The following is a 25,840-nucleotide window of genomic DNA, read 5'->3' on the forward strand; positions in this document are numbered from 1 at the left end:
CTGTTTGTCCTGCATCACATCTAAATTTGACTCTAACCTCTCCAAACTCTGGACGTTGTTCACACAGAATATATTTCAGATTTGGACCACATACAAACAAAAATATTTTTCCGTTATCCACTAAAAAAGTTCCAAGTTTGAAGAACCCACCAAGACACAGGCACAGTCAAGCAAGACGATGACACTTCTCACCTTTACATACATAAACATGTCAATAATAAGCACAAGGTGAGAGTAGATACTCACAGTTTGCTCCAATCAAAGACTCTATGCGCTCTCGCCGCCTCTGGCGCAGCCGGTGGACCATGAAGAGCAGCAGAGAGAGGATGAGGAAGGAGGAGATGCAGCTCACAATCAGACGCATTCCACCGGCCATTGAGTCAAACAGGCTGTTGCCATCTGTTACATGAAACATATAAAAACAGCCTGTTATTTTTGTTCAAGATTCATTTTTCTTGATGTTCTTCTGTCAGTAACGGAGAGATAAACGCAGAGTGGAGACTCATTAGCCTGGTTTAACACTTCTCCATATTTCAAATATATAAGAAAATCATGAATCATCAGGTGATTTATCTTTTTACTGCAAGAAGATCTGGAAGTTTCTAAGAATATCTTCCTCAGGAAAAGGGGTAAAACGTTGAAGGCTTTGGGCACAAAAATTGGAAAAAAGGAAGGTTAACGGCATTTTGCACATGCACTATTGTTTCCCTGGCATAGCTGATGATGTTATACTAAAGAGGAAAAGGCTTGAGAACTGGCATATCTATACACTATGTAACTTCTGGACATCTTAACCCTTCCATTTCCACTAAAAAAAAAATCTCTAAACACTGTCACTGTCACCCAGATGTGGTTATCTGAATGCCACATGTCATCAGTACATTGGTTAGCACCACTAAGTGATAGAAACACGGTAATCATCACTCACGAACTGAAGAGTTTAAGGTGAATGGGAATTAAACCTTTTCCTAGAGTCATCCCAAAAGCAAGTGGCAGAACAAAAAACAGACTCAGGAGCTTAGAACTTGGAGAGCTCTATCCCACTGCTAACCAGATCCACACTGAGAAGGCTGTTGTGAGCAAATTACCACTGTACTCCCAATACCAGGCACAAGAGGTATTAATTTTTCACAATTCAACTAATCACACTTGGTTATGCCTAAGTAGCACATGCACACACAGGTAACTCCACACAAAGAAAAATGACCTAAAGATGATATACTCTGTTCTTTGCACCAACTTTCCATTAAAGAGTTCTGAATGAGAAATATACCCAGGTTAGTGGAAGGCAAGAAACAGATGAGGTGGCCTCACAACCTGGTCACCTGCTGCTGCAGGACACAAGCACTAGCAGGTATGGCCCCTCTTCCCAGCCACTGCAGGGCCACTTTTCAGAGGAATCAGATCCTGGCCACCTCTCCTTTCCCACACCCACCCCAGTTCCAAGAGCTCCCTCCATACTTTTCCTTTCACTAAGAGCAACTGAAGTTTCATCAAAGATTCCTTATAAGAGAAGGCTAAAAGCCTCACAAAAATTTTAAGTACTAGTTTGCTACCCATGCTAGTAACAGAAAAATCCACCTAATTTATATTGTTGCAGTACATGGCTAACAGGCCGGCATTTATTATGTAACGCTTTCTTGGCAACAAGAAATTCATTTAATAGTGCACTGTGCATAAAGCTCGAACATTACACCCTCTCAGATCCGGCTGTGCAGCACAAAAGCCTGGGTGCTGTCAAACCTTTTAGCAACTACCGCTGACAGATAGTTCAACTTCAACCGATGCAGTCCCACACCTCCCAACCAGCACACCCTCCTGAACACCACAGACCTGCCCCTTCTCCTCCTCCATCTTATGGCAATGCTGACTCCATGACCACTGTAGATTACTCAAGGCTGTCGGTAACACTAAAGTGACTTTAGTAAAATACACACATCAGCGTAGGGACCCAGAGAAGCTGACTTTTGTCGTGGGATGGATTCTGGTGGTGCATTCCCCCTCTGCAGGCTGCACTATTAACTGAGAAATGCTCATTAGACCTCAGCCTTGACAAACTGCACTTGGACTAAGCCCTCTTGAGCTTACCAGAAACACTGTCTGTTCCCAGGAACTAACAGGTGTCTAATGAACACCTGTTTTTTAATGAACAGCCTTGGAACCTTATTTTTCTTGCCTGAATAATAACCCAAGTGGAGCGGTATTTTTGTTATTGAACCTTCAAAGAAAGTTACTGACTCAAACTGTGCCCAGGATGAAAAATTACTATGACTAGAGCCCATTCTCTTTTGACCCTATGAACAGCAGTCCAAAGTGAGATCCTTTTGATCTCTCAATTCCCAGATAAGGGGCTCATGTGTATGCCTCCAACACTGATAACCAGGCAGCTGTGGAGCCAATCAAGGACTGTTAGTAATAACAGACGAGAATTGTTAGTAATAACCAAGGACTATTGGTATTAACATGCCATGAGAAAGAACAAGATTTGTCTGGAGAAGGGGGGCTGGGTGGAGATAGGGCAGCACTTTTCTGTGAGAAAGAACCACATCACAGTACAGTGCAGGTACAAGAATGAGTGGCAGGAAGTGGGCATGGACTACAGGGTGGGATTGAGACCACCAAGGACACCTGAAGCCCACAAAAAACCAGAACAAATTATTTCAGAAAACTTGTTTTTACACTCAGTATAGTAGTGCCCTGTAACCGCACTAGTTTAGTCACTAGAAAAGCTTCTGCACATCAGTTCTTTTCAAGTATTTTATTTCTTCTACTACTTTTTCACAGTTGCAGATCTATCTAAACAAGAGCCACAACAGAAAAATTATTTTCTACCACAACCATGGAGCAGCAATAGACAGACTACCTTGGTTTCAAAATATTCCTCTGCTATTTATCATTAGCTAAATGAGGAGAAGCATCTTTTAAGGGAGTATAGCTGTCACTGCTCAGCTCACTCCTACCACTGAAAATTCCCCCTACTACCGAGTCCTCGAGTAATATTTGTTACCACTTGTAATCATTGCTCACCCACTCACGCTGCAAGAGCTGATTACCTGCCAACCCAACAGCAGGATTTATTTCCCCCAGGTCTCTCCTTGGGTGATTAATTTACTTACTGTTGATTAGTAAACTGTTTTCTTTCCTTTGCAACAGAGCTTAGGGAAGATATATGAAAGAATTGGACAAAGATAAATACATGCTGATTAAAGAAAGTAATTCATTAATTTTTGTCATCTGGAATAGTCATTTATTACCACCCAGAAGGAAAACTGAAATGTTTAATTTAAAATTTTCAGTGTTTATCACTAGCTGAAGTAACTTCATGATGAAAGAAGTTGGATGACTGCTTGATAATTCCTCTCTCAAAAACTCAGTTACTAAAAAAAACACCAGAACAATTCAAACAAGAGTATCATGAAACAGTCTCATTTAGCATCAGTACAGAAGAAGAGCTTAAGGATGAGAAAGGATGTGGTAAAATACACTCTTCAAATCAGCATTCATGAAATAGTTAAGACCCACAGCAATAAGCAAGGATTAAAGAACACGACAAGGTTATCCCAGGTCATCTTATCCTGTCTGCTGGATGATGCTTTGCTGACACTGTTCCTGAAGATAAAAAAAGTGAAGCCTAAGTCTTAGCTGATAAAAGTGGGAGGAAGACTCCTGCTTTTTCCCCACTCTTTCACCAACAGACTTGCCACACTAGCTGCGAACATCTGTTAAGCTTAACCCTCAGAATAAATGTGACACAAGGAGAGCCAGTGGCCTTTAACGACTAACTTCTCTAGTTAAGACCAATAAGACTGCAAGTTTGGAAGTCAATAAGCACCCCCTTTATTTGTAACAATATACAAGCCTCTGATAGGAAGAGTTGACCTTCTATCCGCAGGAGTTCAGAACAATAGTTTCTTAATGCACTCAGATAAGATCAGGTTCTTTTAAAATATCAAAAAACCCCAGTGTCACAGAGAATGGTTGAGGTTAAAGGGAACATCCTGAGATCACCTAGTCCAACCCCTGTTCAAGCAGCATCAGCTAGAGCAGGTTGTGCAGGACACAGTCCAATCAGGCACTGAATATCCCCACAGAAGGAGATTCCACAAACAATTAGCTCCAGTATTTGACCATCCTCACAGTAAACTCCAAGTAAGCTACATTTCTTTTCACAAGACTATATATATATATAAATAGATATAGATATATATAAATAACCCCCCCAAAATCTGTACCCCAAAACAGTAACTGACAAACAGTTTGAAGTCAACTTTATTGGCTTTATGGATCCAAAACAAAAACCTGCACTGATAGGCCAAATCCAGTAGGCAAGGTTGTAAGTCCTGATTATTATTGAAACTCTATATAATTTAAAAACTCTGCTTCCCACGTGATCCCTGAATGCAAACTTCCACACACATAAATATGCTCATGACCAGAAAAAGATGCTTAATTAGTGCTCAAGAGAAAAGTGTTTTGTTTTCATGACAACTAAACATGACAAAGGAAATGTACCAGATGCTCTACTAAAAACCCACAGTACTGTCCCTCTCCATATTGAAAATAAATTACTGCTTCTCCTTTCTAAGTAGCATCAGGGATAACTCATTTTTACCAGCCACAGTCTCAAGTGTTTCCTTTCCCATGATTTGAGACCTTTCCCCACAGGGTGGTTGTACCCAGCAATGCAGAGGCACTGCAAGGATGTATTGTTTCAAACAAAGCTATACCCAAAGATACCCAAGTTGAGCACTCAGCTAATTCTTACTGACAAAACTGTAGCAGTAGAGTCTTACCTGGGTCTAAACAGGTAAATTTGCAGCACTCCTTGGGGTCCTTGCGATACTGCTGACACCCCTGGGGCCGCTCACACAGAGCAGCCACACACATCTCAGGTTCACCGTTGTGACACGTGCAGCTCAAACAGGGATCATTCCCTTTGGGAGTGAAATAGTAGCCTTCATCGACAATGTTGTCTTTGATATCAACACAAGTCTGGCCTAGAACAGAAAGGCACATCAATATCCATGGAATCCAGCTTCGTTTGTTGCATTAAGTGATTTACAAACATAAGCAGACCACCAGTTAAAATCCAGGCCTTCACATTAAAGAACTTCAAAAAGGTATCTCCAGGGAGTGAGGAAGATAATGGATGGTCTCCAGGGACACAGGGATGATTTTCAGCTCAAAACTGTCAAGGTGAGTTTTAGGTATTTTATGGAACTGACACGCTTTCAAGCATTCTCTCCAAGACAGAGGAAAGCAAGTGGTCTGAGAAGCTTAATCTTCACTGCCAGAGCCTGCTGCAGGCTCCCTTCCTCTTTTCTGGTATTAGGAAAAGCTGGATCTTTTGTAGACCAAACCTGAAGGACACTTTTAACAGGCCAGGATTTCAAAAGGGCCAGGCAATAGTACTTCCACTGTCCTAGCAGTATCCTGATCTCTGCCCAGCAAGGCAAGCTTAGCTGCCTTTTGCCCACTGACCTAAGGGCAGGTGCCAAAACCAGAGAGAGAAAACAGTACTGGGACCTGGCAGCTGGAACGACTGCTCAGGGAGCATGGCCTGTCCCCTCCACCCTACACATGGCTCAGCTGGCAGGGTCCACACGGAAGTTACGACTGGAAGAGACCTGAGGAGGTCTCCAGCTCAATCTCTGACCAAAGCAGGGTCAGCCATGAGGTCCCAACAGCTTGCTCAGGGTTTTCTCTAATCAGGTCATAAAAACCTCTGAGGAGAGCGGCTGCGCAACTTCCCTTGGCAGTCAGCTGCACCCTTTATGACCCTCAAATTAAACAACTTTTCTCCTTGCAAAGAAGCACCACTTAGATCAGGTGATGTTTACGATTACCTGATAACACCGCAAATACTTCTGTTGGTATCAAGGCTTTTGGAGTACAGAAATGCAAGATACAGAACAAAAGCCTTTTTTTTTTTCCCTCCCCCAACTTTTAAGTCAGTGAGTTCCACTTGTCTTTCCCTTCTAGTTCTAATAATTGGCTGGAAAGAATTTAGTAGAATTTGCTATACTCAAAATAAACCATAAATAAGTGTTTCCTCATTTTAATGTGAAATTAATAACTTAAGAGTAATGTTTACTAATAAGGTAGTTTAAAAAAAAAAAACGACTTTTTTTCCCCAAGTTTATTTTGGGGCTGATACTGCTGCCTAGTGATTTTTTAGTGAAACTCTGTACTGTGTGACAGCCACACATTATGATGCTCTTATTTATTAAAATCAAGCAGAAATGTAACTCCACCCTTTTTTTTTTAATTCACTGGGCAAAAATCAGAAAGGATAATGAAACAATTTCCAGATATTTATTATATGCATATTTAAACACACACAACACAGTTAATGCTGAACTGAACCCAACTTACTCCTTTTGCAGAGGAATGAAGATTTCTCATAGCAGTTTTCAGCATACCAGCTGTGTAAACCATGGTGCCGGAGGGTAGGAAAATGGAAACACTGGAGCTGGGCACAAAGAACGTTTTCCTTTTCAGACATCGCCGTACCAAAGATAGGGTCAGGGGGTAAAAACACTTCTGAAGAGCCTGGAACAAGATACATTGGCATAAGCAGCCTGTGGGTATGAAAAGCTTTAGAAAGGCTCTGTAACATCACTCATTTAATGCACACCAACTCCAATACAAAGAGCCCTCCAGCTTCAGCTTCCATTAGCAACACTGCTCTGGGGGAAGGCAAACAGCTGGGAGGGAAGGGGTGACTCACACAGAAAAGAGGCTGCTGTTTTCAAAGTACTGGGTAATTCTGTCACTCTGAACCAGGAGAAGCAATACTCCAACATCTCCACAAGTGCTGCTTCACAGAGTCCCATGGGGTTTGCCTGACAATGTTATACACCTCCTCAAACCACACTGAGTTTGGTCACACTTGCTACCAGTGGAGCAAGAACCCACACAGCAATCTTGTGCCTGGCACTCCATGCACCCACCAGTGCTTCCAAAAATGTGCATCCGCCCATGCAGCTCCTGCAGAGCCGTTCCCATGTTTGGGGGGATGCACTGAGGCATCCACACTTTGGTCCTTCCAACTCATAAAACAGTATTCCTGATGGGTTCCAAACAGTGCAAAAGGTGTTGAGGGCATTTTTTGGAGGACTTATGTTCCACATGTCCCAACAATAAATTAAAATTTTCACAGAACTCTAAATCACTTTTCAAACAGTTATTATGAATTCAGAGTCTGCCTCAATACAAGCCTAAGAAAAGTTTTTCACAAACTCCTGAATGTTACTATGTACTTTATTTCATAGAGACATCTCTGTATTAAATATAAAGCTTGAAAACAGAAGATTATATGGTATTGAGAAGGCTTAAATTCATATAATGCATCAAATTAAATAAAACTAATGATACAGTTATGATGATTTTTCTGTAATGCATGCCTCCCTGTTGTGACCACTCTGTCAGCAGATGGCAGTGCAGTCAGCTTTCCAAAGAGCAAAGAAACGTCCTTTTAAGGAGAATCTTTGTGTTCGCGTGTCAAAGGAAGTATTTTTCAAGACCCAACTGTTTGAAAATTCTGACCATAATTATGTATCTATACCTAAAGGAAAGTCTTCCTTCCAGATTTTCCATGGATACCGAAAACTATGTATGAGAAAAAAACCTATTCAGATTAGTTTTCAAATGCTACACTGGAATTCACAGTGCTGATGCTTAAAAAAAAAACCACCTTTGTTTTAAATTTTCCATTACCTAAACCAGTACAGCAATTAGACAGGCAACTGTACACATAAGAGTTCGTATAATGACTTTAATTATTCTATCAACTGAATTAGTTAAAAATAAAAGATGTAGAAACATAACTTTGCATTTTCAGCAGAGGGAGCTGCTTGTTTTGCAATTGAAAGGGTTTAGCCAGTGACACCCACCAAATTAATGTTCACTTTTTCATATAAAATGGGATCTATTTCTGGGATTATGCAAATCCTGACACGGTTTAAGTAAACTACCTGAAATACTTTAAAAAGAAAAAATATGGGTAAAAAGAAAAAATATGGGTAAATTCTGCAAAATTCAAGTGTGTTGTTTTAGTATATAAAATTCTACCAATTTTTGAAAAGCTGAAACCTCCAAACATGCTACACTAGTCTGCAAAAACTAGAACCAGGAATCAGCAGTTCACCTAAACATTCACCAAAAAGAATGAGAAATTACAGAGTAGCTTCCTTTCGCTATCTTAATCAAGGGGAAAGCCCAAATAACTGAAACATGTTCTTTCCACAGCAGCGTGAAAAACCAAAAACTTCTTAAACTTTAAAATAAGATGCGTATTGAGTATTAAACTCTTCCACTTGTACACTGTAAAGCGAAGCAGTTCACCTTTCAACACCAGCAGTGAAAGAAGTCACGTTGTTCTTGCAAATCATATTCATGCTTTAACAAAGTTCCCATGGGCACTGAACTAAGCAGTAATTTGAGAGACCTACCTTTATAAGCTACTTCCCAGTGACCTTCCAGAGAGTGATTTCGATTGGTGATCACATACTGATATCCCACCCAGAATCTGCAAAACAAATTAAGTTACATTCTGCAGATACAGGCCAAAAACATAGTAACAAATTAAATTACACAGAACTTTCCAATGTCTTCAAATGTAAAAGATAATTTTCAAAACATTCTGATTACTTTTTTCCTTATCTTTCTGGCCCATACATTGGCAATGGAGAGAGATTACAGTTGAGGAATAGAGGAAAATATAAAATATTTGGTAGTTTTCTATGTTTACAAATTATAACTGACTGTGTCTTTTATTTCTACTCATATGCAGCACCCTAATTGTGTTGTCAAGGCAGCACTTCAGTATCTCAAACCCAAAAATCACACAGCAGCATTCAGAAGTCAAGTATTTCTAAACATAAACTTAGGTCAGACTGTTCTGGATCAAACCATTTAACTCTCCAGATACAAAAAGAAAACATTACTGAGCCACTCCTGGTGATCCATCATGGCAGCCCATGAGTCTGACTAAAATCCCATATGCAGAAAAAGAAGGAATTGTTTGTAGTGAACTAATAGAATGAAATATCTAAAGCACCCAAACATAGTTGCAACTCAAAATGCCTTTTTACTTCATTCCTACCTCAAAGTTGCCGCCTTTGTTAGTGCTACAGGTACTTCATGGAAACCAAAATCTTGTTGAAAAATCTAAATAATTATTTCTATACAAGGCAGTGCAGCAGCAAAGTCTTGTTAAATCCACCTTCCCTGATGCAGTTCAAGAATACCTGTACATTGCTAAGACAACCTGAAGATAAAAAGACTCTGCTGATAAAAAGACTCTGCTGAATTGAATTATCTGTTAATATTAATTAAAACACAAAACCGCAGATGGGCCACTGCCAAGCAGCCAAGCAGCATGTTCATACTGGGTTATTCACCTGATGTCAATTTTACCATTAGGTTTTCTACACAAACTGAACCACCAGCATTTGTACCACACAGAAACCATTCTCTAACACGAAATCTTTGTCCTTTTCTTCCCACTCACCTACGCTGGTCCTTCCTTACAAATGTTTTTTCTTCCAAGTCCCACTCCTGTGCCAGGATGAACCGCAGCTCCTGGTCTGCAGTGAAGGTGGCGAGGGATCCGTTCACCCGCTGACATGTCTGCACAGCGTCCCAGTAGTTCTCCCCATTTAAATACACCCTGTAACAGCTGGCTGTGCCCTCATAGTGGTGCCATCCTGTTGGGCACTTTCCTAGGAAACATGAAGAATAGAAGGGAAACCATTCCCCCCAAATTAGGATCTTTAATATAATGCATCCTAATCAATAATCACTGAGACACGTACACACAACAGTGTGTACACTTCACCTCCGCAGGAGAAGGTGCACACATTACAGATCCCTGAAGACTTACTTTACTACAGCTTCTGATAAATGTTGATATTTTTTTTACATGTTTTTAAAAAGATGACATTTCTAGCAAAGTTCTGTCACATTGTCACAGCCTTTAAAATCTTTAATTAAGACTGACCATCTACTGTGGAAGATATTTCCCTGCACATCTTTATAAAACCAATAAATTTGATCAATCCAAGTAAAAACAAGCAGCACAAAAACCTCAGAGGTGCCCAGTTTAATGACTGTGTCTTTCTATTAGGTGGTTACCAATACATCCAACTTGCTGTGAAGTTTTCAACCTACTCTTACAGTCTCAATAGTATTCACATAATCCTGCTCCCAGAGTCAGTCATTAAAGATGATAGTTCTGGGGAAATTCTTGGTTGCTTTGGAGAAAAAACCACTGTAAGGCAGATCTTTAGGAATTAAGAAGGTGATGGTGTGAACTGCTGTTTCTGCTTTCTTTCAATTAACTCAACTGAGGGAATCTGAAACAAAAGCCTTGAGGCATTTCTGGGTGAAATAGGCCCACAGGCTTTTGACTGACTCTTGGAGGTGATGGGTGACTAATAGAGAGAATCACAGGAGAGGAGGATGACATTTAAAACAGACGTGAAATATGATTTTAGCATCTGCCCTATTAATTTTGCATGACCTAAGAAACTTAAAATTCGAAAACTGTTTTCTGTTCCTTTCAATTCACAGTTCTGTTCTCAAGTCTCTTAATTCAGTTTTCTGTAACTGCAGCGAGTTTTAACAGAAAATTCCAACTCTGGTTTCACAAAACCAGGATTAATAAGGAAGTAGCATTCTTTGCATGTACTGGTCTGCTATATAAACCATGCAATATAGCAGGACATATATAAAAGAAACGCACAATCACCTGAAATACCAGAACATGTCAAAGTTTGGTCAAAAAGCTATGCAAGAGACTATGCAAGACTATTACTTTTTCATTTTAAAATAGCCTAAATTTCTAAATTAATTAGCAGAAAGATGGCCCAGATTTCCCAGTCTGCAACTTACTGCTAAATCGGACAGGCTGTGCCATGTTGACGGTGTGGAAGCGGGTGGTCTCTCCTCCTCTCCCTCGATTGTGCCTCGAGTCCACATTCTCCTTCCCATGGTAAGTTCGCTGGTCCCCTGTCAAGCCTGGGGACCAGAAGGAATAGTTAGTACTGGTGAAAGATGCATGCAAAGGCAGATTTCATTTTATTAAACTTGCTCTGGGTTTTAATTCAAGACATATGTGATACATGACTCAGGTAAACAAAGATGGCAGGTCCTTACAGTTTTACTCAGTAGGTAACTGAAGGACCTGCAACTGAAAAGAACCAACAAGCTGTTACCTGAGTCGTGCAGAGTAAACGAAATATTTTGGCAGATTCTCACCAGCCTGCAGTTGTACACAGGACTTGCTGCTCACCATTTCAACTGCTGCAGCAAATGCATCATCCCTGGCACACTGTATCTGTTCCTGTTTACAGAACTACCCACTCTCCAGCTGCTTTGTTCCTCAGCTGTGTGTTCAAGGACATAAGACAACCCCTCCAGTACATTTTCCAACACATTGTCTGAGATGTAGGATGTAATTAAAACCAGGAAAGGAGACCCATCTTCGGCCAGAAGAACAAGGCTTTTTTATTCACGCTCAAGCTTCTAAAGGAAATGTTAGTTCATGACTTCTGAAATAAACCCACACACCCCCTCATCTCAGTGTCAGGGTTAACAGGTGTACATGACAACTGGATTCAGTAACTTTGGAAGAACATGGTGTAAGACGTTTTTCAAGAAAAGAGACTGGAGGGCTCCATGTGCCTACCAGGAGTAAATAAGGAACACTCAGTTCAGGTGGAGGCACTGCAGGGCAGGCCATAGCCAGCAAAACTAGCAGGTTCCTAAGCAGGAAGGCTGGCACAGTGGCGGAGAGAAACCTTAGAGAAAGATGGAGATGGGCACCGAGAAAGATTAACGTGGAAACAAGGGACTAACCTTAAAAAGAGAAAAATTAAAACCCCAAGAATATAAGCATTATAAATATCTGCTTGTATGTTACTTAATACTACTAGACACTATTGAAGGTAATAGGGTTTAACCGGCACAGAACTATGTAGACATTCACTTCTATATAAAAAATCTGCTTATTTTCCTTTACAGCTGATTAGCTCCATTTAGCCTCATGTCATAGGTTACCTCACTAAACCAAATAAACTAGTCATGATCCCAAATAAAGAGAAGCTACACAGTCTTCTTTAACAGGTTTAACTACATCTGTTTGAAATATATATGAAATCACATCAGTAAAACTTTCTCTTTTCAGACTATCTTTAGAAAGCAAGAGGTCCACAGCAATTTCACGGTAATTTAAACCCCAAGTTGGAGGCTGTTCAGTGCATTACCTGGGGGAAAGACCTCCACAAGACCCAACATCAAACAGTGCACTCCTTGGAACAAATGTAGGCACTGATGAGCAAAAAAATCCCTAGCTGGAGCCCAGGAACAGCAAAGTTGCTTTGCATTCATCTGGCTCTAGCATACTGCGTTTGCCCTGGGTTAATGGGATAAGCGAGGGCTATTTAATTATCACGTTATCCTAGGAATTACATGTCTACAGAGATCACCCATTAAGGAATGGCTGTGCATAATACACTTGCATGGCCTTACAGGAATAAAGTAGTAATTCTAGTGTTCAATATTAGAATATGCTATCTATCACAGGCAAGAAGTCAGTGCCAAGAAATTCAGTCAGTGTACATTTCAAAGGACACAAAATGGTAAAATAATTTGACAGTGGAGATTACTGATTTTTTTATTACTTTAAAGGCTAATCTATTTTTAGTTTTAGAATCTGTTTTTAATGCTAATGGTTCAGTAGCACTATCTACACTCTGATTGTCAGAGCGATACTGAGACACTAAAAAAGCAAATCTTCAATTATAGCAAGACTTTAAAAATAACACTAACTAATGTAGAATGCTTTATCAAATTCTACTGAGCTCAGCACGGGGAGCTCTATTTTCCCATGGCATTAAATGGTAACAGCTAAACCCAAAGAACCAGTCAGAACCAAACACATGAAGAATCAGCTCCCTTTCAGAAGTGAGAGCAGATGCAGCACCATATGGCTGACCCTCTGCAGCTAAACAGAACGCCCACGAGGACTTAACAATTTATCTCCCCCAGGAATAAAACAAAAGTTCACAGGTTTTAACATGCAAGGTTAAGGAAGAGTTACACAGGCTAACATCCTAAATTAACAGAATTTATGCCAGATGCTTTGAAAAATAGCTTCCCACACGAAGAGAGTTCCATCAGTCCGCACCCAGGAAGCAGAACTCATTCCTTCCTCAGCATCTGCCCTTGTCAGCAGATTCGCTGCTGAAACCAGGACTGAAGTGGCACAAAGCAGCCACCACAAGTCACTTGTTCAAGCCCAATACTGTCAGCTGCTAAATAAACTGGTGCTCTTCAAATATTAAATTGTTTCTATTTGACCTGAATATCTGTCTCCCAAGAAAAGCAACGATGACAACTTTTTCCAGGGCAATAAAGAGATGCTAACAAGCCTCTACATCACTTGAGTGCCATGAAAAGCTGTTGCAGATTCTGGTGGCAAAGGTGTAATTGGACTGGTTTTCTATTTTACTTTAACAATACTCTGCAAAAGAATTTTCCATGTACTTTGCTTTTCTTACTTCCTTTTTATAAATAATTTAATCTTGTGGTAAATTAGAGTGCCATGGACTCTTAAGATAACAACTTCAGTCAGAAAATCAGAACCTAAACATGTTTGAGTGTTTCACAAAGAAAAGGCCATCATTTTCAGTGCTTACATGCACACTTCATATTCTGAAAGCTATCGAATTTTGGAAGATCAGTTATTTTCCAAAGATCTTTATTCTTCTAAATACTACAACCACAGGCAGTAACAGCAACAGTGATATTTTTACTAGCCAAGACAGATACAGATCTGTTTCCTTTGACTTTATAAAATTACTCCAGAAATGTCACTTGCTGGCTAGTTGGTGCAGAAAATGAAAAAACTGGTTCAAGGAAAAATTCATGGGGCACTATTTTTTTTCACCCTTTGAATACTAGTGTGGTGAACACAAGTATCCTCCAATCTGTTTCCCACTGGATCAAGTCATGATTAGTATTCACCCAGCTCCTTCCAATTTATAGTTGCTATCTAATTCACTCCAGCACAATTATAGTCTAAGTATAGGGCTGTACCTCAAGGAAGTTGTTCAACAGTGGTGATTCTGTGGCTATTTTCAGTTGTTTAAAACTTGAAGCTGCCAATTCAGAATGGAAGTTTGCCATGCTGATGGGTTCTTCTACCTTTTGGAAAACCTCTGTGTCACAGATGTCAGGTCACTCAAGAAAAATCCTTCATAAGTATTGATGTACTATGTCAAATGATGTCAAAATTAAACTGCTTGTGAAGCAACCAGGTCTTGCCATATCTTAACAGTTCCAAGATTTGAGCTGCTCCTGTTTAAAGACACAGATTCTCAAAATTTACATAAAAGCTGCCTTGTCCCCTAAGCTTCAAATTTTCTGTCCAGCATATTACCCACTAAAAGCTTAGAAAGCTTCCACTTGCATCTGGTAATTTGAGAGGTGAGAGAACTTGAAGATTAAGTCCAGTTTTGTGCTTCAGTATTTGGAAATATAGTTCAGGAGCTCCCAGAGAGGAGTAATTCTTCCCAGATGAACCAGCTCCATGCTGTGTGTTATCAACTATATTGTGCTAGGACATCAATGCCAACCAAGAGCAGCATCCTGCTGTGCTGAGTGCTATTCAAGGTAACGGACTGACAGAAAACAGCTTATAATTTATACACCACCAGGTAGGGTAAAAAAAAAAATAGGAGTTCAGCAAGGGCTCAGGAAAGGTGTGGAAATGCTCAGGTTTTTATCATTAATACCTAGCTTTTAAAAGGAGATGCACTAAAAAGTGCACAAATGTCAAGAGTCACTTCAACCATACAAAATACCCTTGGGGAAACAAAACACAAAGCTGTTTTTGATCACTTCAAAACAGGTTGCTGCAGCTGCTGCTTCATCAGAAGGGAAAGATGTAAAACTGATATGGATAGGATTTATGAAGGGCACTCGAGTTTAAGACATCCATTCTCATTCATAGGCAGCACAAAAAACCATCAAGCCTGCAGTTTGGGAGGAAAACACAGCCAGAGCTATACTAAACCCTGCTCTGCTCAGCCTCCTGAAAATGAGTTAGACCAGAAGGCCTGCAAAGAAGGTAGGATATCTGCAGAAGTTGATATATATTCTGTTAGAAGCAAAGCTGGAAATCCAATAAGCAGTAAAAGGTAAACTGCAGATCCCTTCCCTCTTATGGGTTTAAATACAGAACTTTCATAAAGGTGAAAAGGTATGCTTCTACTTTGATTGCTTATGTAGAAATAGAAGAGAAAGTGATTAGAAGTAATAAATTCCCATTTGCAGAAGTCCTGGTTCAAAATATTAATGCCTGTTTCTACCATTTTATAGAATATACCCCTTTGGGATAAACTATGTTTAGGATCAAGTACTGTTGACATGGAACAGTCCATGAACTTCATGAAGCTCCACTGCTGAAGTAGAAGCGAGTCACAGGCACATGCTACATAATAAACCCTCCCAGCAATTGTTAGTATGCTCTTAAGAGCAAACAGCCCCTGGTTTTAGTCTATCAGAGAGATGAATTGAGGCTAATCTCTGCAGCAGATTCCACTGCCACACGGGTGCCTATTGGGAAGGGCAGGGGGAACAGTACTTTGCACATGGCAAATTTGGGACTGAAAGGAATTCCATGTTTTAGAGGAAAATGGTCATTGTGATAAGAGACAGTAAGAATAAAAACAACTATCATGACAATCTCCAGAGAAATATAGCAAGAAATAGGCATCTCATACATTTATTCAGATTGTCAATGAATTATATGTCTTACCTAATTGTGTTCTGAAAAAAATGCCAGAAGAAATTCAAACAAAAAGTCTTACAATTTGGAATGTTTCTTGTACTTCAGCCAATACACGATTACCAAACTAATTTATTAATTACAGATCCTCTTCTTTTAATAGGACCTTTGTTACTAACACAAATTAAATTAGGCCTAAAAAAGGTGAACCAACAGTGGCCAACAACTTACAATGGTTTTGTAATAAACCTTTCAAAACACCAACATGACTAAGTAGTCACTGAAACACACTTAACATCACCACAAAACACTAATTCACTGCCACTGATCTCTTTCGAGTTGCTCATGTTGGAGTGTGCCATTAGTGGCTCAAAGGCTGAAGATGCACAAGCTTCCCAACTAGATTCAGGGCCCTTTCTTGCACACTTTCTTTTCATGCTCCAGAGAGTTTTGTGCCTTTTAATTTAAAGATACTGTAATTCTCCAGGTTTCACAAGTCCAGGTGGCTTCACTAACCAGCTCTCTCAGGTGTTCAGCCTGCCTTTATTGAAGGGAAGAACTTTTTAATTAAAGTGTTTACATTTAGCTGAATCATCACACAACTGCTCATCTATTCCAAAGGTATTTTCTAAATTTAAAGCTGCATCATTTCTTGTTAATTCAGCGGCCAAAGAAGAAAGTAGCCACTCCTGAGTATGACTATGTTACTATTATTAGTAGCATTAGCTCCCCAATCAATGTCCCAAGACAGTCTCTCCTATGACTCGTCACGTATGTATTGCTTTCCTCAACACAAGCACACTGTGCTCTTCCAAACTGATTCTGGCCTCAGGTTTACTTTCATTGATGCTACTCCTCTTTATGCTCCAGCACAGCATTCCCATGCACATCAACCTCTCCTTATTCTTGACAGCTCCGAATAATACTTGCCCTTCAACACCCATTGCAGGTCACGATGCAATCCCGGCAATTTTTTTGTTACAGGTATAATAGTTTTTACATCCTACACCAGTAGTTCTTGTTCCTCTGGTTTGCTGGCTGCACTCCTCGCATTACTGTGCGAATATCTCAGTTCTTTCACAAACACCACACCTGCTTTCTGGCTGTTTTACTGAGCACAGCCTTTTCACCAATTACTTATCTAATTACTCCTCTCATCAAGTGGAATACTTTCCTTCTCTATGCCGTCCAGCATTTTCTCCTCTGGTATTCTTTACACACATTATTCTTCTCCTCCTGCATGGTGGTGAATCAAGTCTCTCCCACATTTCATTTCTTTAACCTTCAAGTTCTCCTCATCGTGTCAGGCTAGACCATCCAGTGAGACCTACACCCCAAACACAACACCAGAACCTATGTATTGAGAAATGTTGCTACCATAAAATCCTCCTCCTATCCATACACCTGACATCCTTTGGAACTCCAGTCAATGCCATCCTGGTGCACACTCCATGCAGCAACTTAAGGTTGCTGATGAATACATCAGAAACAGGAGAAGATAAAAACAGTTTTCCACTAATGTGGAAGTTCAAATGTTCCCGCAAGCAACGTCTTCAGAGCTTTTCATGTAAATCCAAACATTAACGTGACTGCCTTCCCCTAGTCACTGAATTCCATTATACTCCAGAATTTTATTAGGTCCGTAGCTTTTTCACATTTGGCCAGTTAGCTAAAAAGAAGAATAACAGCACAGCTATAAAAGCAATTCTCTTTAGGACATCCATATTGTAAAGAATATCCTTAAATAGACTACCAGTGGCACAGCTTAATTTTCAGTGTCAGAAGAAACTACCAATGCTTTTCCCCTTTGCTGCACATTCACACACACAAACTAAGGAAAAGTTTTCTTAAAAGACCACTGACATTCTTTTAATTATTTGTCCATAGCACACGCTGGGGAGATGGCTAACTACAGCCCAGTTTCAAAGTTTGAGTGTTGGATTTACTTCTCTAATTCCTTTAGATTATATGAATACTTAGAAGAGTTTGTTGCTGTAAAACATCAATGCTACTATTTTGTAGCACTTCTCTAAAATAGCTGAGAACTCAGAATGATGACAGACTGAATGCTGTTACAACAATGCCACAGAGTTCATGTGATTCTCTGCCAAGAAAATTAAGTAGTGCACTGGCAAAGAGCTCCTTAAAACAGTTTTTGAATGTAATTTAGTCACACTGTAAAAAGTTCTGAATTATGCCACAGTTGAATTCATGCTTTCAGATATCTGTCTCATTGTTCTTAACAGAAAAAAAATTACAGGTCACTACACTTTTAAGATACACAGAAAGAGCTCCACTGGCCTGTTTTTCAAGAACAACTGAAAACATTCAAAATTGCGATTATCTAGTTACAATTTTTCTTTTCCTGTTTTTAAGCAGAGCTCAATATCCAGTAGCTTTAGCAGAGATCCACTGCTGGTGACAGGCTCCTCAAAGCATATGGTCATAGGAGCTTATGAAGTGCAAATACACCAGCTTGTCTGTCAGAACAAAGTTCTCCACTTAAGCACAAGAAGCATAATCAGAACAGGGAGCAATAAAACAAGCTCTCTACCCAAGTCCAACAATGTCACCCAGCACCATCTGAGTGATACGCAACCAAATCAGTAATTCCAAATTTAACCACAGGCTTACGTGCCATTTCAGTTTAAATGCAACATGATTTTTTCCTTGTCAGGAAAGTCTCTTTTTAGACCACAAACTCTAGTCATCTTCAGGATACCTGCTCAGACCGTAAGAATAGAAGGATAAGTCAGACAAGCAAAAAACTGTTTGTGGCATTAGCTGCTCAAAACGAAGAGAAGCCAACTCAACCTTTGTTAATAATGGGTACAGTTCTACCAAGCAATTGCCAATTTCAAATAAAAATACGCGAGCCATCTGAAAGAGTCAAAGTACTCCTGCAAAGCTGGCACAGGGCTGAGCACTCTTTCTTAGATTTACTTACCTGGACAGTCAACTTCATCGCTCTCGTCCTCGCAGGTGGGCCATCCATCACACTGCCAGTTTGAAGGGATGCACTGGATGGTACCACTCCGACACGCAAACTGCCCTGGGGTGCAGCGGAGCTCTGGGAAAGAAGAAAAAAAAATGTGCGTTGCTTGAAGTGTCATTTATTCTTGCAAATATATACATATATTAATCATCTGTCATGTAATGGACCACTGAAGCCTAACAGACAAAATCTCTGGTTAACTCAGCCCGTTAAAAACTTCAGATCACTTCATGTTCTAAACTGCATGTTTGTGGTTTTGACAGGAAGATTCTCTCAAGACATCCATGGTAAAATCTTCCTGATAAAAATAGCCGGTGAGCAGCTATTACCACAGCAGTACCCATTTACTTCTTGTGGGGCATTGAGGAGTACTTATTCAGTCTTCTCAGAACCAAAGTTCAACAAAAATATGCTTCGGCAGTTGAGTGCTACGTTACGCAACAACCTCAGAATCCTATTTCCATTCTAATCAGTGTGCATGCCAGGACCCACTAGACCTGCACAAACATCCAGCCTGACTTAGAGACATTTCACAGAACTACTTGTAAAAAAAAGTATCTATATCCATGAACCTGTTTTCACTTTCTAGCTTCAGCTCTTTTGTAGAATTTCTCCATGTGAACATATCCTTTACTAGAAACTGTCACTATCTGCAAACATGTAGCTCCTGCTTCTGTGAGTTCACTGCCTACTTGCCATCAATACACTGTCACACCTAATTAGCATTATAAAAACAGTTTGCAATGAAGAAAAGGGTCTGTCTACAAAAGTGAACAATTCTAAGCTTGTTCACAGCCAGTCTGCCAGTGCCATCACCATCCACAGGCTCACTTGTGCACCTGACCATCATTGTCCATTTTTCTTCTACATAGTGGTTGTCAAATTTCCAACCACTGTTTTTGAACAACTTAGCATATTTTCCTCTCACTGAGCTGCACTAATCCCAGGTAATTCATGTCTAGAGAATGAGCATCTCTTTAAAAAGAAAAAAAAAAGAAGTTTATAAGTAAAACATATTGATTTTGAATGGATCCAGTAGGCAACTGTGCTGCAGAAGGAAATCTCTAAAAGAGAATTTAAAATACAGGTATGCATTCTCTCATCCACAGTTTACAATATAAGAGCAGACTGTAATTGCAGTTGTTACTTCTTGAAACACATGTCTAAGGTAAATCAAGACAGAGGTCACATTTAAGCGTTCAAACAACATGACTGGGCATAATAAACCCAGTCACACCGTGCACTCTCAATGAAAGCTGTACACATACACCTAGTAATTGGTATAACATATTGATAACAAGCTTCTAATTCGGTGTTAGACTAAAATCCAGTCCTACTACTGGTTCCTCTATAAAGCACAGACCTGCTCCTCTAGAAAAATAAAAGCAGGCACATCCTCTTAGCAACCACCTACTCAGAGCAAACATTCAGGTCACAAGATGCTAAGAACTCACACCGACCTGCTAGACTACTGATGGCAACAACAGACCTGACAGCATGACAGAGTGTTCTCACCCATTTAGAGCTTTATTCAGCCCAAACAGCTAACAGAGAATGAGCACAGGGGAAACAGAAAACAAAAAGTTAAATTACTAGGCATAATGACTTCCCCCTCAGAACAAAATATTAAATAATTTACTTAGCCTGAAGAGGGAAAGGGGAGTAAAACAAGAGGGGGATAAAGAATGGGGGAAAAGCTTCACTTGCCCAACGTACCAAGTGAGAAAATTTAAAATCTATCTTAAAGCTAAATAATTTCAAATCAAATCTCTTTGAGTTAATTAAATCTCTTTCTAAGTTAGAGGAAAAACCAACAACACACACACCACCAAACCAAACAAATACAAAACTTCAAGCTGAAATTAAAAGCATTCAGATTTCAAGTCCACAGAAAAATGCCAATTTTTTGGTAAATCACTGCAGCTTCTTTCACCACTTTTGCACAAGGTCAGGACACAGTGGGAGGTTCCTTAGAAAGTCCTGCTACTACAGTTTCAAGCCCAGAATTTACACTGGGGCCTGTGGTAGAGTTTTTAACACATCAAAGACTATCCTCAGCCCAGCTGCAGGTTTTCACTGCATCCACCTGTAGTTATGGCAAAATTCAATACTTTAAAATAAACTTGATTTTTTCTTTTACTGCTTGATTTCAACGGAATTCACGCATACACCCTGTGAACAAAGTTATTCTGCAGCCTTCTGGCTTCACAGGCAGCATCCACCAGGAATGCCAACCTGCATATGGGAAAAACAGTCAAAAATACTTTTGTTTGTCTGCAATTTCATAGATGCTAGTATTATTTTACATACAAGTACATATGACTGGTTCAGATAAAAGGATGACTCCATCTCAATATTATGGGCATTAAAAAAATGCCAGCTACATGCAGTAATGTCATTACTTCCTGTGTTAGAGAGACACTCCTCTCTGAAGAATGTGGATACATGGAAGAGTACAAAACATTTCTATTAAAACACCTTTCAGACCAGCTGCACCATTGTTCCCAATGGAGATCATGCTATCAGATGCACTAATTATTCCAGACCAAGGAATATGAACTGCTACGCAATTCTACTGCGGAGGGGGGAAACGTGGCACAAAGAAACACTGTGAAATTAAAATCCCTGTCAATAAGCCCTCCTGAGCCATCCCAACCCAGAGCCAGCGGTGGTAAGATGCAGACATAAAAATAGATGGAAGTCTGTAACAAAGCTGTAAGATACTCAGCCAAGGAACAGAGATATTTGGGAGAGGCAAGGATGCACAGGGTATGTGCTGGTCTCCAGAACCCTGTCAAGCATTTCACATCAGTAGGCTATTTTTAAGTTAAAATAGCAGATAAATGAAAACAGCTCAAGCCCATCTCTACCACAGAAAAGACAAGTCACACTGCCAGCAGCAGGACAGGAGTCAGGAAGATCTATGAGCAGTACTGAACAATACAACATTATGTGACCATCCACCTTTCCTGGAATGCAAGTAATCACTTAACACATGGTCCGATTTTATACTTTCTAGGGGTGTGGTAAATAAAAACTGTTTCTTCACCCATATATTTTCAGTTCTTTTGAAGAGTAGCAAAAATTTCAAAAATACCAGTCCCATTTCTGTCCTTACAGCCAGATATCCCTCACAGTTCACAGCTGTTGATGGTAACTCACAGCAAGAAAGGATGAAAAAAGTATCTTAAATTATCACCTCCTCACAGCACTAAAACCATACTTTCCACCAGCTGTTAAATGCAGAAACATTTTGTATTTTCAAAATCATTGGTAAATATGTAATGGCACAAGTTCAGCTAAGAGCCAGCAGCTGTTGGAGCAGAAGCACAAGACAACATTAAGCCAAGGGCATCAACAACTGCCTCGAACTGAAAATGTGGAAATGCAACCTCCCCCAGTGTTCACATATGATGTGATGAGTGACATCAGCAGTATTATGATTCACATGTGCAATTCTAACATAAAAGGCTTCTTTTTCTTTTAAGGATCAGATGCAGTCTTTGCTATGCTGCAGTATGAAATTTAATACACTGAAATCATATTGTAGAGCAATTAAATGCATCTGTCATTTGCTGGGAAGAAGGGAGACAACTAAAACACTGAAAATAGCACCAATTGTAGGTTTTTTTTTTTTTTTTTGAGTATAAACTCACAAAACATCACAAAGTTCAGGCAGTGTGAGAACATGAGAACACTTGAAGCAGTGAGGTGTCATGATAGTAAAATGAAGAGACTATCTCAAAGCACTTCTAGAACATAAACCCTCAACAATCTTGCCGACCGCTACATCCTTCTGCCCGCTTACAATGAAGTAGTGAAAAATTAAAAATTTGCCAAAGGCTATAGACAAGATGAACCTGTAGGAAGCCAGCTGTCCTGACTGCTGGTTCCATGCTTTCATGATGACACTGTGTTTATTCCCTAAACCCCAAGCAAGCTGCTGGTTCACCAGCACACCTGTACCTGAACAAATGTCTGTCAGAAATATTAATAAGTAACAACAGTGTGTTCTCCGGTAACATTTCACCTGTTTCTCTACTATAAATTGGATAAAGAAAGAAAGAAACTCCTTAACTTGATATAAAAAGAGCAGAAAAAATGAAAGATTCAGACCATCAGTTCTACAAGCTTAATACATAACACAAGATAAAACTTACTGTCAAGTGAAGGCCAAAAAAAATCCAATACCGACTTGCTGGGACACGTTATTAGATAATATAACCTGTCCACAAGTCCCTCACCTAAAAGACGTCTTGCCAAGGCTAGTCCTGGACTTGTAATTCAAAATTTAAAAGAAGACTTACAAAACAGTTGGAAATTTACTTCATCAAACCAGATTATAAATCAATTTAAACAGTGCCATACAAACAAGAGGTCTTCATCTGCTTTAGCTATCACATTTTTTTGTCTAAGTTAGCCAGCAGCAAAACCAACAAGATTTTTGACTAACAGAAAAACTGAGGTTTCATACAGGAAAAACCTAATCTTTCAAGGTGGTTGCTTACACACTCACTGAGAGCTTTTGTTCTGAAGATTTTGCCCACTGCATGCTGAATGCCAGGTGTTTCACAGAACTCATCATGTATTTCAACACGGGTCAACTAGCTTTTTGAATTTTCTTTACAGCAGGCTAATTTCCTGATTTTCTGCTAAGCACTCAAAAAAAACCATTTACAAGAAGCATTATCCACAGGAAGGACTTCAAGATAGATTAATAAAACACATACAACACACATGCTCGCTCTAATTTCCAGCCAGATTCATGTGTTTCACAGAGCAAACAGATTTTGGCCACTATAAAATGATCCAGGAAGCCCTTTCAGGTTTAACAACCTCATGTACTCCTTCTGTGTAATTGAGAACATTTTCCTCCTGGAGCCTCAGCACTGGGAAGCTGCAGTGCATCCTTCCTGCAGCAGATGCACACTGGTCAATGTGCTGCCCTGAGCGTTACTTTACTTGAAACCTGTATTTTCTGAATAATTTTTTAAGACTTTTGAGGTTCATTTGAACTAAGACACCTCATGCTCACGCCTAAACTGCAACTAATTTTTTATTCATCTTCTCCCTTTTTATGCAAAACATAAGGGATAAATTGTTATTCAAAACAATTGTTTTACTTCAAAGAAAGGTAGGTAGGATCCATATCCAGTATGTCAGACTACTTTTGCAACACAGTAAATCTCATTTTAGAGCTTCCAATAGAAAAGCAAGGCTGTAACAGACACGTGAGACAAAGTGTTGAGTCAAAACAAGTTCACCTTGCTGGTTCGGTTTCCTAAATGAATGTGATCAGTTGGCTTTGAAACAGCAAGCTTTAGATCAAATTAGCTCCTGTCTGTCCACATTAAGTCAGATCAGCTCTGGTTTGTCCCCTTGCAACCAGAAAGATTGCATGCCCCAGCTAATTCAGCAGAAATACAGCCGTACGAATCCAGTATCTGCTAATGTGGAATTGGGGCATCATCGTAGCTGTCTCCCACCAAAGACATCTACTAATGTGTTTATCTTCTTAAATATTTGTTCTAACAGAAAACATTTAAACAGTTGGATCCTTCACCTCCGCAGCATCAGAAAAGCCCCGAGTGAGGAGCAGGGTCACAGCTCTGAGGCACGGAAGGCTGGTACCAGGTCACACACCACTGGGGCGAGAGAAGGAGCAGGGGTGGAAACAGCTCGTGGCAATGGGCAAAACAGCAGCTGTAAACATTTCCTGCAAAGATAAGCTGCTGGGTAAATGAGAAAACTTTGATACTGTTTTAGCAGGGTTATTTATCCTCCTTCAATTGAAGACAGAGATATAAAAGAACTTCAGCCAGAAGAAATGCTACATCCAATAAAAATGATGGAGGCCCTATCTCAGACACATGTAACAAACATCTACTCTAAAGCATTAGGTGAATGCATTGAAGTTCTCAAAATCTAAATGTCAACCTTATATTTTCAAGACACCAAAGATTAACATTACAGAAACCTGTGGAAAAAGGAGCAGAAATATATCCCTGACAGAATATTCCCCTCACTTATGTTCCTAGCTGTAACATATAAACCTCCAGCAGTACAAAAACCTCAATGTCACAACAATTCACAAATTCAGAGGTACAGATGAGGAACCAGAGGCTGGAACTAAAGCCTCCAAAATACAACTCTCAATTCAGCAAAGTGCTTTGATACAGAAATTAGACTCAGTGACTGCAGTCACTGATTATGAAAGTTTGGGTTCTTCTGGCTGCAATTACTGAGCTTCTCTTTATTAAAGGACTCACATAAAGTCTGATACATTAAGATACAGTCTTCTAGAAGCTAAGACTACAGGTGCACTAGATTTTAGTGTTTACACAGCAAGTACAGATTTAAATCTATTTCAGTTTTTAACACAAAGAAATGTCATTTTTTTATCTGCTACACTAATTGTTCTTGTCTGTTGAGCTTCATTAGTATGGAAATTGAAATTTGATTGAATGTACACTCAGCATTTAATGTTATTTCAATTATAAGGTATTACTCTGAAATGCATGTATTGGAAGAGATAAGCATGAAATAAGCATGGTTTGGTTTTGTATGTAAGCTTTTAATGAACAAAGGCACGTTTGTGTGTACCTCAAATTTACTTTGCTTATTTTCATCACATTTCTCAAGGTTGCACCTGGTAGATCCTCTGGCATCATTTTTATTTACAGACCAAAGGAAAACAAAAGACAAAAATACTTCCTCCTTTCTCAGTGTAAGTCACTCATTGTCCCAAACCAGATGAACCAATCTGTAAAAGAATATTCTATTCAGATTTCAAGAGGCAATTACAGCCATCAAAAGCTGATTAAGCATTAACAAAAACTCTAACTACAAGTGCTTAGACTAGTAACTCTTCTTATTCAGATTTTAACTTGTCCAACAGGTCCTTCTTATGTTTTATAATACTCAACCTACATACTTAAGACCTGTACCTACATGTTGCACTATCCTTTCATATTTTAACACTTTTAGGAATAAGTCTACTAAAATTGAAAATTTTTTTTTTCTTAAATCACTGTTTCTATATAACCTGA

The 25,840-nt window shown here is 39.6% G+C and overlaps 1 protein-coding gene across 2 annotated transcripts in view; it reads right to left on the minus strand.

Annotated features, from left to right (window-relative positions):
- DGCR2 (DiGeorge syndrome critical region gene 2) overlaps positions 1-25,840 on the minus strand; it is a 45,192-nt gene that overhangs the window by 6,184 nt on the left and 13,168 nt on the right. Inside the window, exons 2-8 of one of the 2 annotated variants that reach the window (XM_032127745.1) lie at positions 18,744-18,866; positions 10,897-11,022; positions 9,515-9,725; positions 8,454-8,530; positions 6,376-6,552; positions 4,794-4,997; positions 247-399 (exon numbers count right to left, since the gene is read on the minus strand). In XM_032127745.1, coding sequence (XP_031983636.1) covers positions 247-399; positions 4,794-4,997; positions 6,376-6,552; positions 8,454-8,530; positions 9,515-9,725; positions 10,897-11,022; positions 18,744-18,866 — 1,071 coding nt within the window. Of the gene's footprint in view, positions 1-246; positions 400-4,793; positions 4,998-6,375; positions 6,553-8,453; positions 8,531-9,514; positions 9,735-10,896; positions 11,023-18,743; positions 18,867-25,840 lie in introns of both variants that reach the window. The other variant, XM_032127744.1, reaches the window with a different exon arrangement.

This window comes from Corvus moneduloides, chromosome 18 (genome assembly GCF_009650955.1).
Source record: "Corvus moneduloides isolate bCorMon1 chromosome 18, bCorMon1.pri, whole genome shotgun sequence".
In the NCBI taxonomy this organism is placed as follows: domain Eukaryota; kingdom Metazoa; phylum Chordata; class Aves; order Passeriformes; family Corvidae; genus Corvus; species Corvus moneduloides.